This window comes from Camellia sinensis, chromosome 13 (genome assembly GCF_055761805.1).
Source record: "Camellia sinensis isolate YWXY chromosome 13, ASM5576180v1, whole genome shotgun sequence".
Lineage (NCBI taxonomy): Eukaryota > Viridiplantae > Streptophyta > Magnoliopsida > Ericales > Theaceae > Camellia > Camellia sinensis.
Genome location: NC_138973.1, coordinates 28,462,297 through 28,480,673, shown reverse-complemented (window position 1 = coordinate 28,480,673; position 18,377 = coordinate 28,462,297). Strand labels below are relative to the sequence as shown.

At 33.1% G+C, this 18,377-nt stretch overlaps 2 protein-coding genes and 3 long non-coding RNA genes across 5 annotated transcripts; 4 read left to right on the top strand and 1 right to left on the bottom strand.

Moving 5' to 3' along the window:
• The first annotated feature begins 3,821 nt into the window (after positions 1 to 3,821).
• On the top strand, positions 3,822 to 6,086 carry LOC114291811 (uncharacterized). Its single transcript, XR_003639497.2, has 3 exons — positions 3,822 to 3,931; positions 4,177 to 4,312; positions 5,799 to 6,086. It is a non-coding gene; the product is annotated as an uncharacterized LOC114291811 (long non-coding RNA).
• Positions 6,087 to 13,007: 6,921 nt separating this feature from the next.
• On the top strand, positions 13,008 to 14,287 carry LOC145805264 (uncharacterized). Its single transcript, XM_082900372.1, has 3 exons — positions 13,008 to 13,178; positions 13,273 to 13,401; positions 13,673 to 14,287. The coding sequence occupies exons 1-3, from the start codon at positions 13,008 to 13,010 to the stop codon at positions 14,285 to 14,287; spliced, it is 915 nt and encodes a 304-aa protein (XP_082756498.1).
• Positions 14,106 to 15,264, top strand: LOC145805263 (uncharacterized). Its single transcript, XM_082900371.1, has 2 exons — positions 14,106 to 15,027; positions 15,121 to 15,264. The coding sequence occupies exons 1-2, from the start codon at positions 14,386 to 14,388 to the stop codon at positions 15,262 to 15,264; spliced, it is 786 nt and encodes a 261-aa protein (XP_082756497.1). The 5' UTR covers positions 14,106 to 14,385.
• Positions 15,265 to 15,360: 96 nt separating this feature from the next.
• LOC145806563 (uncharacterized) lies at positions 15,361 to 16,100 on the top strand. The gene is made up of 3 exons (XR_014349887.1): positions 15,361 to 15,573; positions 15,671 to 15,792; positions 15,881 to 16,100. It is a non-coding gene; the product is annotated as an uncharacterized LOC145806563 (long non-coding RNA).
• A 518-nt stretch (positions 16,101 to 16,618) lies between these two features.
• LOC145806562 (uncharacterized) lies at positions 16,619 to 18,059 on the bottom strand. The gene is made up of 2 exons (XR_014349886.1): positions 17,876 to 18,059; positions 16,619 to 17,776 (listed from the first exon to the last, which is right to left on the bottom strand). It is a non-coding gene; the product is annotated as an uncharacterized LOC145806562 (long non-coding RNA).
• Between the last annotated feature and the right edge of the window lie 318 nt (positions 18,060 to 18,377).

Below are 18,377 nucleotides of genomic sequence, written 5' to 3'. Positions count from 1 at the left end.
TTTGCTCTGTTTGTTCATTGATTTTAGACCTACTATACCGACAGGTCCATTGAGTTCTAAGCAAGGGACTAAATGTTCGACGACAGTTTGAATTAGGCATCTAATGGGTTATTTTTTTTGGCTTGCTTGTAGGTTTGATTTCTAAGGTTGGCTTATGTAATTTTCTTCTATTCTTTTTCAACCACTCATCTTACTTAATTTTTTCTCTACAATTGCTTTCTTGGCAAAGGAATCTTTAATTTACATGTCAATACCGCTCTTACCTTTGTGGTTAAATTTTCTGCAACAATAACACACTTAGTTAAAGCTCCCTTTTCCTAGACCTATATCCCTAACCGGAGATATCTAGTACGGATTCTATCTCATCGCTTTTGATTTTACAGTGTCGACTTTATCCCTTCTGTATAAGTTAGCGAAAAAGAAGAACCTTAATCTCCTTTTGTTTTCTGCTTCAAATCATTTCCGTTCCAAAATAAGTGAGTAAAGATGATATGATCCTCCTCTATCAAGGAAAGTTTGTAAAATTTGTTAGTTTGTATAGGCATTACTCTTCAAGTATATTTTTAGTGCTTTCCTATGACTAGGACCTAATTATGTTTACAAGGGATAATTGACTCTTTTAAAACTAACATATTTTTGTTTGTGTTCTTTTGCTTTCCCCCTGACCTTTATAAGAATGGCCCTACTCGATTCATCTTCTAGGCCACATCTACATAGACAACATGTGAGTTGATTTTGTATGACTGTGTTGTTCAGTGTCATTGATTTGGGGTTTTACGATGGTTTTAGGGTTTATGTATATATATATATATGTTTTGTATTGCAGCAATAGTGCTCGATTGTTCAGTGTCATTTTTTCTGTGTAAAATTTTGACATTGTTGGTCTCACTTTGTTTCTTGTTTGATTGTCAATTTAAATTCTAGGGTTTGTATTCATTTTTTTTAATCAGATGATTTTGATTGTGGAACTTTATTGATTTATATGTATGGTGGTTGAGTAGACCTTTTTTAGATTCTGAATTTAGCTTTGATTGTTCAATTTGTGAGATGTAGGGGTTCTACTTAAAATTCTTAGTTCCTTTCTTTGAAAGTATAGGGGTGTGATTCTGAAAGTGAGATATAGGGGTGTGATTCTGAAAGTATTAAACTTGGTTCCCACTGTTTAGTTTAATTGAATGGTTCCTATTGTTTAGTTTAATTAAAAACACATATATATGTATATATATATATATATGTATATATATATATATATATTATAAAGAGATAAAGAAATTACATTGATGTATAATGTGAACTAATACTAATGCTGAAAGGTGCGTACTATACACAGAATATAGAATATCTCCAGATTGTATTTACATCAAATAATTTCTACAACTGCCATGTTTCTCATGTAATTAATAATTTCTACAATATCTCAATTTTGTTTCTTTTGTTTTTGAAGTTTCTTTGTCATTCTCTTTTTTCTAATGTAACCTTTATAAACTGATGCAGAAAGCAGCTGAACAGAGCTAATGATTAGGTTCCCATATGGAGGTAAAATTCTTATTCTCTCTTCAAGATTATTGACATCTCTATTTAGCACAGCATCACAGTTCTTATTCAGTCAATGTGTTCCAAAAAATCTGTTACAAGATCCTTTAATCATCTTATAAGCATCATGACTAATAGCAATTTTGATTATTTATAATTGAAATTTGTAACTAATTATGGGTGTATGTTATTTTTGTGTGCTTCTAAATACACCCACTTAATTTGTCTTCACACCCACCATAATTTTGGTAAGATCCTAACCCTTGCAATCTGTACGTACATAATTGGTACTAAATTTTCTGTTCTGATTGTAGTTGTTGCTTTATTCTTGCCTTCACTATGCAATTGGGTATTATTTCTTTAATCCTATTATTTTATGAATCATCTTTGTTGAAATTAGCTGCTGCTTCTTCTTCTTCTTCTTCTTCTTTATTTTATAAGTAATGATGAAATGGGTATCTGTTGTGTAGATGATTGGTGTTTGTTGTAATGCCTCTTAAAAAAATTATTTTTAGTTATTTGACAATTCATGTAGACAAAGGTTTGCATTATGGAGAAAGATATATCAATGGTGCTATGATGTATGCATATAATATGTATCTATACATATTGGTTTGTTTTGCTTTGCTCATGGCTGTGTATCTGTTTTGTTGTTGTGTTGGCTTAAACAATCTTGGTGCTTGAAGTGGATGTAGGGCTGCTGTAGTTCAAGGCAGTGTGTTTGGTATGATTGCTGGGTGGTAGTATTTCATGGCAGTTCTGTTCTGTTCTGGATTCTCTGCTTAAAGGGCTGGTTGCCTTCTCTGCCTGTTCTGTTTTCGTGATCTGTTTTGGTGCTTGGAAGGGCTGCTGTAGTGCCTCATCTGGTTTTTATTCATGGCAGTGCTGTAGTGCCTAATCTTTTAATGTTAAGTTTGCCACTTATCTTGTTTATCTAGGTTAGTGTATGGTAGATTATCTGGTGTTAAAATCATTATTATTTTTTTTAATTAGGTTGATCTGCCATGGCCGGTAACTTTTTATTTTTTTTATTTCTTTTTTATTATGTTTTTTTTTTATGCCCAATGGCTTGATTTTTGTAATATTCTTTGAGATGAGACATATGACACTAATGTTTTGTCTATGGATTTTTAAATAAAGTGAAACTAAAATCTTGATTGGTTTTAGGAATTCACTCCAGAGGCTGGAAGGTATGATGTTATATGGGTTCAATGGTGTATTGGGCATCTTGCAGATGATGATTTTGTATCATTCTTTAAGAGAGCAAAGGTAAGGTCTCCTACCTATCATGACTACTCGTTTGTGGGATCTCAAAAAAGATTGGCCATCAATGACTAAAATCCCAAGTATCCTGTGAATGCTTAAGTCTTGAGGTTCGAAAATTTAATGATTAAATAAAACCAAGCTAAGTACACATACTGATGATGACGAGTATGGAAAGAAGAAGAATAGCAAATATGGAAATTCACATAGACTCCTAGGTAGGATTGAATTACTTCTCACTATGTCATTCCATTCACAAAAACAAAAACATTTAGGAAAAGTTGCGGAACCTTTTTGAAGGTGACAAAAAGAATTTGAATAAAAAATGCTTGAAAAAATGAGCTGAAATATATCTAAATATATATATGTAAATTAAAAAAAGAAAAAATCAATGTTGTTACGAATTAAAAATTGTTAGATATTGTCAAATTACTCAATTTTATTAATCATGAGTGTAAATGATTCTAAAATTGTGTACGATCCTAAGAAAATAAGGTCTAATTTGTTAATTATTATCATGTTATTATTGCTATTATTACTGCTACTACTACCATGACTACTAGTAGCAGCCTTGAGGAGGATCATTTAAACAAGTTTTCCACTTCTCTTGGTTGATTGCTGCTCAAATCATGTCCTTTTTGGAGTTTTATTGGCCAATTAATATTTTACCACATTGAGCATTCTTTTAGTAGATGAAAGTGGATTTGATTCAATTTCATTTTTGCCTAGCCTTGCTTATACACTAGGCAGTACTGGAGGTTTTAAAATATGAATACCCGCTAAACTACATATCACATGTTTTCTAGAATTTGTGTTGGATAAAGAAGATAAGAGCGTTACCAGGTCAGACTTATACTTCAAGGAGCTCTTCAGTCAATGTGGATTGCATATCTACAAATTGAAGGTAAGCTCAGACCTTTTATTTTTACATATTGGCCAAATTGGACCATCAAAATTCAAACATGGTTTCATTAATGGAGAAAAAGAAATATACATGTAAAAGATCAAGTTTCCATGTCCCAAGCAAAAACAAAGAAAATAGGAGCTGAAACGAGAGAAGAACTGGCAGAATAGCTTGTTATCAAGGATGGACACATTATCTGCTACAGAACAAAGGACTATTCCATATGCGAATGTAAGATCACCATCATGGATTTATCTAATTTATTGTTTGTACAATTTTCCTGTGCCTCCATCTATTAAATTTAGGTGTGAACTTGACTTACATTTGTGAGCTTAAATTTAGGTTTATTCCTGGAACTGTGAGGTAGACTTACACTTTGTGATAATTCAACATCTTAACCTTTCACCCAGATTTCTTAAAGCTAGTGTCATTTTTTGTTAAAATAGAATGGTCATTGACCTGTAGTATTGCAACAGGGAGGAGATTATTGTATCAAGCTGAGATTATGAAAGAAGTTCAGTCACTTCGTAAAGAAACTCAGCAGCTTCGGCAATTACTTTAACCATTGGCAGAGACTTCACTTTTCAATTCAAATATGTCTCTGATACATGTGTGAGTTCCTCTGAACTAGCTATTTATTCACGAGTCTCTAGTATGCACTTGAATGACAGAACAACAGGTTACTTTATGCAGTTTGCATTTTAATAAGGCCATAGTAGTCAAAGGTGCGCCTAGGTCCCAACAATGCCCTAAGGTCATCAAGCCTCAAAAAAGCTTCTCACTGTATGCCAGCCCTGGCCCTTCAGTCAGGCCCACGTAAAGTCCTTAGGCTAGCACTTTTTAGTAGGCTCTAGGCTCAATAGCGACACATTTTTTATACTAATCAAATTGGGTCTTTATTCTTACCTTTTAAAATTTTCAGTGGTCACTAATTGTTATGCCTTGTCATATTCGCTATCTTATAGATAGATAATATTGTTTAGTATTTGTAGTCTAGATTTAGGAGGTTGTAACTACTTGAAATATACATCTCTAATGCTTAATTCTATTGTTAGATTTTAACATTATATACTTAAAAAGTTGCACCTAGCTTTTTAATGTTGCAAATTTACAATGGGTATTTAATTTAGTTGATGCATATACCAATTGAAAAGATTTACATGCATGTCGATTTATCTAGTTCTCTTGGTTGATAAGTCCACAAATTCAGCTGGCTGACTGAGCTTGGACCTATACCACACTTCCACTGTATGTATGAATTCACCCTTTTTTTATTTTAAAGAAAATAGGAGAGGAAAAGCCAAATGCTGTGTCATGTGTAAGGGGGTTAGGAAAATAGTGATCATTTATTTTTGTATTGTCCTTGTCCTATGGCTTTGACCTTGTGGTGGAGCTTGGAGGGAATCGTTTTTATGGCGGGGATGGATCGAGTGATTCCTTACATTGGTTATGGTTGTTTTGGTCTTAATCCTTAGGCTTAGTGATGTAGGACAGCTTGCTGGATTTCCAGAACAGAGTCTATTTGATGGCCTAAACAGTGGGTAATTTAGGGTTTCAATGGTTAAATTGAAGGCAAAGAGGTAGGGCAAGGGATTAGGGTTGATTTGGAGGTGAGAGGATAGGGTTTTGGTGTTGAGAACTGCACTTTTAGTGGACTGTGAATAGTAACCCGCGAATAATAACTCAGGTATGTGCCCAAAGAATAAGAAAAGAAGAAGAGAGAGAAGAGGTGCCTTACCCCGCACAAGGGTTGAGCCAATCACACACAAACGCAATCTCAAATTCTCATACCATCAACAATTCTATTGAATCATTGAGATTATACATATATTTATAGGCAAAGATTTGATTCATTTTGAATTCTTTAATTTAGAATTTATCAAATGTATCTACCTAGTTTATGGTTATAGGATTTAATTGATGTACAAAGATATACAAAGATATATACATGCATGTTTATAGGATTTAATTGATGTACAAAGATATACAAAGATATACAGGATTTAATTGATTTTTGCAAAGATACAGGTTTGCAATCCAGTGTTGCTGCCATTATCATGCTTCTCTGATAAATTTTCCAATTCTGTTTCTTTATTAGGTGCCTTACATCACTACTGCTTTGATGGATGCGAAGCTAGGCACGGAAGGGGGCAAGGATCTTTTTGATTGGCTATCAAGGCAACTTAGTGGATTAAAACTTCGAATATGAATTATGTATTGTGTCGAATAGTTAATGAATTAAAACTTAGTGGATCTTTTTGATTCGCTATCAAGGCAACTTAATGTATTGTGTCGAATATGAATTGAAAACTTAGAATAGTTGTATTGTGTCGAATGTTAATGAATTATGTATTGTGTCGAATGTTAATGATTCAGTTAATTTGAATGATGCTTTAAAATTATAGGTTTATTATGGATTGAATGCATTATTAGGAATTACAGGTGTATTGTTTTCCTGCTTTGGTGATCAATTTATTAGTCGCGACATCAAAAATATTTTTTTTCACAAAAAATGACAATTGCCGACCAAGAGTTTTGGTCGCAAAAAATACATCTATTGCCGACCAAAACAACTCTTGGTCGCAGAAACTCACTTTTGCCGACCAAACTTTTTGGTCGCTAAATGTGATAATTGGCGACCAAACTTTTTGGTCGCGAAATGTGACAATTGGCGACTAAGAAATTTGGTCGGGAAAATATTACTTTTCGCGACCAAAGTGTTTTAGCGACAAAATGAATTAGTCGCGGTAATTAAATATTTAGCGACCAAAAATTTAGTCGGCAAATCCAACTTTTGCCGACCAACCAAAATTTTGGTCGCGAATTACTTTTGCCGACCCTCAATTGGCGACCAAAGTAGCGACCAAAAAAACTGGTCGCGGATAACTTTTGCCGACCAAAAATAGACTTTTAGCGACCAATTTTTTTGTTGCCAAAAGTGTTAATTCTTGTAGTGCTTTTTCTGAATTTTTTTCAATTTTTTGAACCATTCATATTATAGGTTTCGTCGAATATATCATTCATACAAAAAATTAAGTTAATCAGAAATCAGCAATCTCGTGATCATATTCAAATTGTTTAAAAAAAAATTATCAAGATCATGTTAACTGTTTATTTTTTAAAAAATAAATATGCTATCATTATAGAGTTATAGATTTCCAATCAATTTGGTTTTTTGCATAGATGATCTATTCAACGAACCCTATAATATGAACAATTCAATTATAAAAAAAAAAAAACTCAAAAAAAACCCCACCAAGATACCATAGATCGTTGTTGTGGCTTATTTTGGGAACTCGGCTAAAAACAAATTTTTTGATTTTTTTGACTTTTTCGGATCACATCATCTCTCTATCTTTTTATATATTTTTCTTTAAAAAAAGTCAAAAACAATTTAAAAAATTAATTTTTAACCTACTTCTCAAAATAAATTTAATCACAACAGTATCTCTCGGTCCTTAGCTTTATGGGCTAAGTCTAACTCAAAGGGCGTGAGCTATTCTGTGCATGACAATGTGTCTAACCGGAATGAAATCAGGTTCTGTGAGTGGGTGGTCCCTTTGCAGCTTACTGTTAGCTCCTCGCATGTTTGTGTTAGCTCATGATAAACGGATGAAAACATGATGTGGATTCCCTAGCGCTAAGGATGAGCTCTGATTGGGCTGAGTTATTAGTTGGTGGATTCTTTCCAGCATATTGCTTGCTCTCGAGGGGTTGGCTTGCTTTTTTTCTTATTTTGTTCGTTTCTCACCAATCTCTTAATTAAAACTAATAAATAATAGGCTGATTTTCTTAATGTCAACTTAATTGGAGTTTGGAGAGTCATTACGTGTTTATCAATAAAGTTTTTTTTTTCTGGATAATATAAAATTTTAAAAAAAAAACAAGAGTTACTTCTAGTAATTTTGAAACTTGTTAGATTAATAAACCAAAAATAAAAAATTATTACACACCTCTAATTAAATTAATAAGTTAAAATTTAAATATTACTAAACTCAAAATAAATTACTATAATATTAAATAATTAACCTATGTAATGTCATTCCCAATTAATTAAATTAGACATATTTAATAACATTTTATTTTTGAAACAGGGACGACTAACAAGTGACAAGATATAAAACTGCATTGTGAAACGCATAATGTGAATAAATAAAGCAGATTGTTGCTTCAAGTTCCCTTGGCTTGTGGAAATATTAGCCAGTATGTTTGATTTTAATTTTTTAAATTTAATTTTTTTAGAAATTGAATTTTTTATTTTTTGTATTTTTTTATTTTTAGCAAATATTTTTAAAATTTTAAACAAGTTTTTTTACTTTTTTGGGTACACCTTATTTAAATGTATTTAAAAAGTAAAATATTTGTGAAAAAATATTTTTTAAAAATTAATAAATACATAAAAATATGAAAAATATGTTAAATTTTCATTTTTTTTAATTTATGTTTTTGGTATTTAGTGAATTTAAAAATTATATTTTTTAAGTATATTTAGGTTAGGTGTGTCTAAAAATTTTTAAAAAAAAAATTTCTTAAAATGTTAAAAAAATTTAGTGAAAAAAAAAATACGAAAAGAAAAAATATAAAATTTTCTGAAAAGTAAATTCTGAAAACCAAAACCAAGCAGAGTACTAGTCCACAATCGCCCATCTTTAGTGAGTCCGAACTAATGTGAATAAAAAAATAAAGGGAAAATTATATTATGTACCTTTACACTTTATACTAAATCTCATTTTGGTTCTTACACATAAAATTATGACAATCAACCCACTATACTTCTGATCAAATCCTACTTTGATCCCTGTATAATAAATTGTGACAGTCAACTCTATGTGTTTTTGGTCAAATCTCACTTTGATCCATATATAAGTGTCAATGTCCCCTTTTCATTATTCAATTGTTTAAATCTTTAATAGAACTTAATCATGTGATAAAAATGTGACTACGACATGATGATAAAAAAGAAAAATCATTTACATTTTTCACCCATACACACTTTATTCTAAAATTTACATCAAAATATAACTATATTAAACTAAAACAAAACACAAACTGTGAACAATTAATAAGATGAACTAGAGTTTTGCATAAATTAGAATCATGAAATTTTATTTTTCACGGTAATACAATCTTCTATCTATCATATTTCTTTCTTTTTGATTTCGTTGTTGTATTTTTTTTATATTTCAAAAGTTCTACTTTTTCGCCTTTCTATTCTAATTTTTACCATATAAACATATATATATTATATGTATGTTCTATTATATAGCTTACATATTCTTATAACGTATGACAAAATATATTGACAGAAAATATGAATGATTTTTCTTTATTGCATTTATTTCGTAATCATATTTTTGTCATAGGATTAGATTTTATGAAAGATTTAGAAATGAAGTAAAAAAAGAAAGATATTGACATTTATGGAAGAGTCAAGAGCCTCTCCTTGCAAGCTTGTGCTTGCGTCCGTCCTTGCAGGCCTTCGGGTCTACTTTTAGGCCCAATTTTGATAATCCGAACCGTTTATATTTTATGATTTATTCAGTATATCATACCTGTAAAAAATCAAGTTGATCGGATATCAGAAAGTATGTGTTTGAAAAATTGAACTAAACACTATTTTTTAAAGAATTTAATAAACAGTTTTCCGAACATATGCTTTCTGATATCCGATCAACTTGATTTTTTACAGGTATGATATACTGAATAAATCATAAAATATGAACGGTTCGGATTATCAAAATTGGGCCTAAAAGTAGACCCGAAGGCCTGCAAGGACGGGCGCAAGCACAGAAGCTGCAAGGAGAGGATCCTCACTCATTTATGGAAGTATCCAAACGAGATTTGAGAATCGCTTCAAATTCTTTTGGCCGATGGAAATAGTAGAACTAGTCAACCGTCACCCATCTAAGTCACCATCACCCATCTTTAGTGAGTCTGAGCTAATGTGAATAAATAAATAAACGTGAAATGCAAGGAGGATTAATGTTGCTGACGGTAGTCGCTTCAAATTTTCCTGGCTTGTGAAAATACTAGTACTAGTCAACCATCACCCATCTTTTGTGAGTCTGAACTCGGGCGATTATTGCGTACACGTCTTCCGCAGGATTATGATTTGTAAAGATGGTTAGGTATTATTATTTTAGATTGGATAACTAAGAAATATAAATAAGCATGATAATTGATAATTGGTAAAAAAGTAAGGACACATGATATTTTGAGAGTACCTAATAATTTTCAGTCTTAACTCACATTTTTCTATAAATTTATTTGGACAAATTATATTAGGATTTGACTTTTTTCAAGTTGGACAATTTGAAAGAGTATTTGGGTTTGATAAGTCTATTCTGGGACCGATTTCAATACTATGAATTGTTCAATTTTTAAGATTCATTGAATATATTATCTAAGCAAAAAAAATAAAAATAAAAAAGAAGATAATTGTACATTGGCATCTATAGGTTTGAATTATATGGCATCTATAGGTTTGTTTTGAAAAAATGGATAACAAATATAATTTTAAGAATAATATCATTCTTGTAAAACCTTATAATTATCAATGTCCGATTATCTTAATTTTTTATGTGAATATTTTACTCAACGAGTCCTAAATAATGAATGTTTCAAATCATCAAAATCGATTCCAAAGTTGGCATACTAAGCTTAAACATTTTCTCAAGTCGAGAGGACCAATTTCAGAAAAACCAACCCCATTACGTTAGTAGTTTTTACATTTGTCCATTGTGTTAATTTTGATTCTTATATTTTTCATTTTAACTATTAATTTTAAATTTTGTATCAATTTAATTCAATTGATAATGTCTTAGGATTTTTATTAAAATTATTATTAAGTTAATTGAGATTAACTTACTCAATCAATCAAATTTATAATGATTTGAACTGTTCATCTCATATGATTAACTAAGAAAAAATATATTCAAAAAATTAAGTTGATAAGGTATAAATAATCACAATATTAAATCACATATATTATAATAAACTAATATTCTATTATTAAAAACATGTAAGCTTTCTAAATAAAAATATTCTAATAATATGACAATCGACATTTGATGAATTTAATTTTTTTTATATGAATAATTATTTTATTTAATTGTATAATATAAATGATTTATATCACTAAAATAAATCTAAATTAACTTGACAATTGATCAAATTTTATACTGACGTTGAAATTTTTAACTTTACTAAATCCAGACTCCTAAAAAAAACAGGGGCGACTGACCCAAAGGTCCAAGCCCAACATATCATACCCCATTTAGACCCAAAACAAATTTAATACTCCATTAAGTCCTCAAATTAACAATAAGACGAAAATACCCACAATATATCATCCAATTTACACGCGCGCAACCATCTCCCATGTCCCCATCATCTCAGTCCGATCACTACACTGTCACGTCTCCGCCGCTCGAAATCGACTCCTCAGTCCTCCATCTCTCTTCCGTTCAACTCCATCCCCTCTGAAACCCTAACCCTAACCAGAAAACGTAACCGTTCATCTTCATCACCCACAATCATCTCAGTCTGATCAGTACGCTGTTACATCTCCGCCACTCGAAATCGCATTCTCAATCCTCCATCTCTCCTCCGTTCGACTCCATTCTCTCTGAAACCCTACCCTAACCACAAAACCAAACCGTTCAACTTCAACACAACACCAAGCCGTTCATATTCTCCAATCGGCGACTCTCAACAACACGAAGAACCATCACCACTCTGAAGAGATTTCATAGTTCCTGACTTCCGATTCACAAAAATGGGGAAAAAAAGTAACATCTCTCTTCACCTATTCATTATTTTTCATTCACTTTTGTGCATCATTCTTTCATATTTCGTATATACACATTTTACATACTTCCAAATGTATAAACCCTCTTTTAATATATATATAGTCCCCTGCTTTTCAACATTCTAAACACTGTTTTTGCACATAAATCCCTGTTTTTACACATTCAACACCTTATTCTTATTCTTGTTGTTCAATGTTGGCTTCTCTTATTCTTATTTTTGAATTTTTAATCTTCTTGTTGTTATTGTTGCTTTTTACAAAATACAATGGGCTGTTCCTATTGTTCATACTGTTTCCTTATAAAAACTGCAACATCATAGTGTTTCATTTCATCACTATACAAGCAACATATCTAAATTTATTCAAACTGCAAATGAAACTGCAAAATTACACAGTTTAACCACTACTCAAAACAAATAGCTAACTTATTATAAAGTGCAAATCAAACTGTCAAATTATACAGTTTCGTAACTCTTACCAACAAAATACATATAACTTCATATTAAACTGCATATAAAACTCCAAAATTATACAGTTTTGGAACTATATTACTCATACCCTGTTGTCACTTTCATTTTTTCAGAAATAGCTGTTGGAAGATATTGGAAGAAACAAACCCGTATGCCCACAAATCCAATCAGGGATTTAACCATCTCCCCTTTTGAAATTCCCTCTCCTGTATCCACTCAAATGCCACCACCATCTCCCCATCCACAAAAAACCAAACCACCACACCCAAAAACAACCAAACCCAACAGACCCCACCAAAAAACCCACAAAACAACCACACCACCTACAAGAAAAAGCCCAAGAACTACACCACAGACCCCACCCACCCAACAAACACCAACCACACCTCCAACCACAACAAAAACAAACAAAAGAAAGCCAACAAAAAACCAAGAAGCTCCTCCAACCAAAAAAAGAAAGCTCCAAGAAAGCCAATCAACTCCCAAAACAAAAACCAAGGCATCAAAAGAAAAAAAAGCAGCAGTCCCTGCAAAGAGAGTCCAACAATTTAATTATCGTTCCAACATCGGAACGGTAATCAAACTGTTGAAGGGGGTCAAATTCACAAAAGCCCAACAGACAGAGCTGCAAAAAACCCCTTTTTGGCTCCTTATAAATGCTCTCTCCTCAACACAACTGAAGGCCTCTTGGTGCAGATGCTACAATTCCATTGTAGCAGAAATGACAACACTCTACAACAAAAGAAAAAGATCATTTGTACTTGGCAAAAAGGAAATGAAACTCAGAACCAGTGATGTCAAGCTCATTTTTGGTATCGACTGTGGAGAAGACAGCATCACCACCAAATCCTATGCAAGACCAAAGGATTTTGAGCTTCCATTTTACAAACGAAGATGCAAATCAGTCAAGAGATTGGATGGCAAGTCTTTGACCAAAATGTTTCAACAAACAAAAAAAGGAAAATCAACCAATGATTGTCAAGATCTTACAAGGGTAATCACCCTTTACTTGTGCTTGAAACTTCTCATGCCCACAACAGGCCATACACTCAGTTGGAGTTTCCTCAACTATGTTGACAATCTCAACAACGTCAAGAAGTACAATTGGGTTGAGGCAATAAAAGACACACTGATGAATTCAATGGCAAATGCAAACAACAACTCAAGGCATGTCACTGGATGCGTCATGTTACTCTTGGTAAACACATTACTCAACTACTTCCCACAAAAATATCAGACATCCACCTATTTCTAACTATCTAACATATTTCAACTTTTTTTTTTTTTTACAGTACTGGTACTGTGAGCACAGTAAACTCCTCCGACCATCCAACAAAGAAGGCTTCCCAAGGTTTATGAAATGGAACCTTGGCAAAATGTACTCCAAGTGGAAACACATCAGCCTCGCTCACTTTGAAAAGGTATTCAAGCTCTTCTATACTATCCTAGCACAAATCTATTCAACACTCCTTTCATATTCATTGTAGTACAAATCATATTATGAAACTGTGAAAATTTTCAGTTTCAAAGCACACACTTCTTTAACGTCACTCATGTTATGAAACTGTAACATTTTTCAATTTCAAAAAACATATTTCGACACTTAACCCACATTACTCACAGTACAACTCATCTTATGAAACTGACCAAATTTACAGTATTACTGATATATGCCACATTGTTCCAATGCAGGTTAACCAAAGTGCTTTAACCCCAACTGAACAAGAAATACAGTTATTGCATATCAATCAAAGCACATCAACAGACTCTTCAGCAAAGAAACAAGACCACAAAAAGGACAATAAGCAAAAAAAGAAAACAAAAGCAACAAAAAAAAGAACACTTCTAGACAGTGATGAGGATGACTTTCTCGAAGAAGAACATCATTCAGAATCAGAATCACAATCAGAACAAGAAGCACAACAAAAAAAAAAAAAAAAAAGAAAGCAAAAACCACAAGAAGAACCACAAAGTGATGAACAAGAAGAAAAGAGTGATGATGAAAAAAATCAAGTGACTGATGAAGAAAAAACTGATGAAGAAGAAACTGAAGAAGAATATGAAACTGAAACTGAAGAAGAAACTGAAGAAGAAGAAGAAGAAGAAGAAGAAAAAGAAAAACACCTTGATCAAGAAGAAGACCAACAACAAGAACAAGAAGAACAACAAACAAACCAACACGAAGAAGTCAATGAACAAGAACTGACAAACCAACAAGAAGAACTGCAAGAGAAATCTCACATACTTCATGCACAAGGTAAACTATTGTCTAATACTAAAGCATACTGCAAAATTTCATTAAACTAACCAAAACACAATCCAACATTTTTATAGGTCATGACCAACCACAAACACCAACCAAAGAGGACGACAAGGACAAGCTCATATCAGCCCTGAGAGCACAAATGCAAGAAATGGAACAAAAATTCATGGCTGAATTGCGTAAAAAAGAAGATCAATTGAAGGAAATGTCCACCAAAAAAACTGGCAGTCCCCAACAAAGATCCATGGTCAAGAGAATCAAACAAAAATCAAGAAAACAAGCACATGACCCAGATTTTGAATACCAACCAATGACCAAACCCAAAGAACATGCAACAAACAAGACACAAACTGCTGCTGATGTACCCAAACCAACACAGGGTACCAATCAAGAAAAAGAAAAGAAGAATGACAACAAAAAAGAGGGTGCTCATGAAGCAAAACAACAGCATAAAGAAAAGATGCAAGAACATATTGGCCAAGATAAAGCAGTTGCTGCTGAAACAAACCCAAAAGAGCATGCCAATCAAAAGAAGACAAATCTTCAAGTATTGGAAAGTGATGATGATTTCCAGGAAGAATCAATCCCAAACAAGCCACTCACCATTTCATGCCGCAAAACAAACAAGGTTTGGCATAGCCTATCCAAAAAAGACCAAGACCAAATTCAACTCATCAACAACACACAATCAAGTGCTTGTGTCTGGTCTGGCAGTGAAGATGAAAACTGCGTATACTTTTCAGATATATGCAGATTGACCAACAGGGAACCCTTATATGGGAATGTAGGTCTCCAACTGCACAATTTTACAGTTTCTGTACATATTCAATAACCTATTCCACAAACCTAACACATTCTCATATATAACATGTTTCAGGTCATTGATGCCTTCTCAGAAAAGCAATTGGCACTCCAACCAACCATTGAAGAATTTGAGAAAAACGATCTAGTCTTTGCAAGCAATCCATACGCAGGAAGATCTTACGTTTTCTCACCACTCATCAATGTAAGCAAAACTTAACATACCTTACAACTGCAAAATTTTCTACTTTATCAACATGTATTACTACATAGTTTTATGACATATTTCAAACATATATATGACTTACAAACTCCACTACAAAACCAAGATCAAGCACTGAGAGAAAAACTGATGGACAGCCATTTTCCAGAAGCAATGAAAAACAGATATATCCATTTCCCAATCAACCACGACAACCATTGGACAATTGTGGTCTTTGACAATGCTGATGGAATATGGAGACACTATGACTCTTTGAGACCAGCAAAACATTGCCACAACAAGCACTTTGAAATTGCAAAGCAAATTGTAAGTTAAAATAAAATTTCATACTTAGTTCCATTCCTTTATAGACATCTCAACTCATCACTATAACTAACAAAAACACCCACTAACTATTTTGTAGCAACAACATCAACTGAGATGGAATAAAGCATTACTCAGCAAACAGGGAAACATGTTTTCATCTCAAGAGTGCGAGACAGAAATTGCATCAATTGAGGAATGCCCACAACAAACCCCACACTCGTAAGATACAAAATCCATAAACTAATCTTCCAATATGCTAATTTTTGCAGTTTCACCTAACTAATTAACGTCATCTCAAACATTGCAGGAATGATTGTGCAATTGCCGTCTGCAATGTTATCAACCAATATCTCAACTGGCAACCTGTGCAGAAAAAACTTCGTCCAACTGAGTGGGTCAAATTTCGAGCACAAATCATCAATCAATTCCTCAATGATGAGAACCGATCTTGGAAACTCGAGCACTACCAAATGTTGACAAAACATACCAAACCATAGAAACAATGAACAAACTTCTTAACAATACAAATATTCGAGGGAACATATCTTTGAACCTTTTTTTTTATTTTTTTTTATTTTTCTTTTTTAACATGTGACAAGTACTTTATATACTTTTGGGAATGATCTTTTTCTGGTTATCATGGTTATGGTGAAAATGATTGATGTTGTTGTTGCTCTTCTTATTATTATTATTTTTATTGTGGTTCTTCTTCTGATTGTTTGTCTATCTGTTTGTGGTTGCATATATTTTCATACAGTAAAGGTTGATTCTAATAATTCTTCAAACTGCAAAATTTTTCAGTTTCATCACCTTGTTTCTAATAATTTTTAAAACTGCAAAATTATACGGTTTCATCAGGTTGTTTCTAATAATTCTTAAAACTGCAAAATTATACAGTTTTATCGCTATGAAATATGAACTGCGTTTCCATATTATACTGTTTCAATAAGAAATTTTCAACAACCTTCTCTGCATTCCATAAAAATAAAAAACAAAACCAGACTATTAGAAAACAACTTCAATAAGTAAAAAACACATCAACAAAAACAAAAACAATTCAACCAACTTTATTCATTACTTCCATAATACCAAGTATCACATTTTTTATTATCATAATTCCTCAAATTCAAATACAAATCCAAAAGAATAGATTGTGGCCTCAAATAGCAGCCTTGCACGTCTTCTTATTGTGATTCCCATATTTCAAGCACCTCCCACACTTGATTTGCTTCACATTCTCACCCCTTGAAGGTATCCTCTTCTTCTTGTTCCGCCCGGGCTGCTTCTTCGTTATAGGAGGTTTGATAACCGAACTACTGGCACCATCAAAGTCAAATCTCTCACTTGAAGGCACTGGATAAACAGATTCCTTGTATGACTCTAAAACAATCTACATGAAAAAAAGGATCAATGAAACCATACACATCTCTACCACTACTACGCAAAGCATGCACAGCATGACAACAAGGAAAACCATTCAATTGCCATTCATGGCAAGAACAAGTTTGTCTACCAATATCAACATAAAAAGAAATAGAAGAATGAACCTCAAGCACAGTATCACTAGCAACAATCACATCCCAAGACTTAGCTAGCTCCAAAGAGTCCACCAACTTCTTTTCCATAATTGGACACAATTTCGTAGTCCATCTTCTAGATTCAGCTCTTCTATCCGACAATTGAGTCATGATTTGAACCCTAATCATATCAACCATACAAGTAATAGGCAACTCACGGGCCCCACCAATCCAATTATTGTAAGACTCGGCAGCATTAGATGACATCTCACCATATCGTTTCCCTCTAAAAAATGCATTGGCCCACTTATCATTTTGCAAACCATCCAACATACTATCAACTCTACCATTCCCAGCAATACGCCTCAATTTCTCCATATAATGTTGGAAAGAAGCAACCGTTGGCGCATAAGCACATTTAACTAATATTTTCATCAAACACAGCTTATAGTTAGTACGAAGTCCCACCAATTTGTCAATCAAATTTCTCTTCAAATGATTCAAGCAATAAGCATGATGTGCGTTGGGGAAAACCACTGAAAGAGCGTCTAGCAATCAATGTTGACGGTCCGACACAAAAGTCAATCTCCGGCCTGAACCAACAGCCTTCAACAACTGACTTAAGAACCACATCCAATTATCTTGATTTTCAGCGTCAACAATCGCAAAAGCCAAAGGAAACAAACCTGCAAACAAAACCACATGAAACTGCAAAAATTAGCAGACTCACAATACAATAACACACTGACAAACTAAACCAATACTAACTGCAAATAAATACATACCTTGATTACCATCCTTTGATGTTGCTGCAAGCAAATGCCCCTTGTAACGCCCCTTCAAAAATGTACCATCAACAAACAACAACGGACGACAAAATTGAAAGCCATACAAACATCCATGAAATGCCACAAACAACCTCCGAAAACACCCACTACTTTCATCCACATCTAATTCAAACACACTTCCCGGATTCATTCTCATAGCCGTCTCAAGGTACCATCGAAGCTGGTCAAAAGAAGTTGCAAAATCACCAAACAACCCACCTCTTGCCTTATCAACTCCTAACCATGCAACCCGATAAGAAACATCTATACCATATTGCTTCTTCAACTTTTTTTTAACTTCAATAGGACGAGTCAACGGATTATCACTAATATCATTTTGCACAATATCAGACACAAGTCTAGAACCAACCATTTTGCTACAAGATCTACGAGCAACAACCCCACAAGTATGCACATTATCCAACTTCATTATAAAAAAAACACCAGAATCCATCAACAC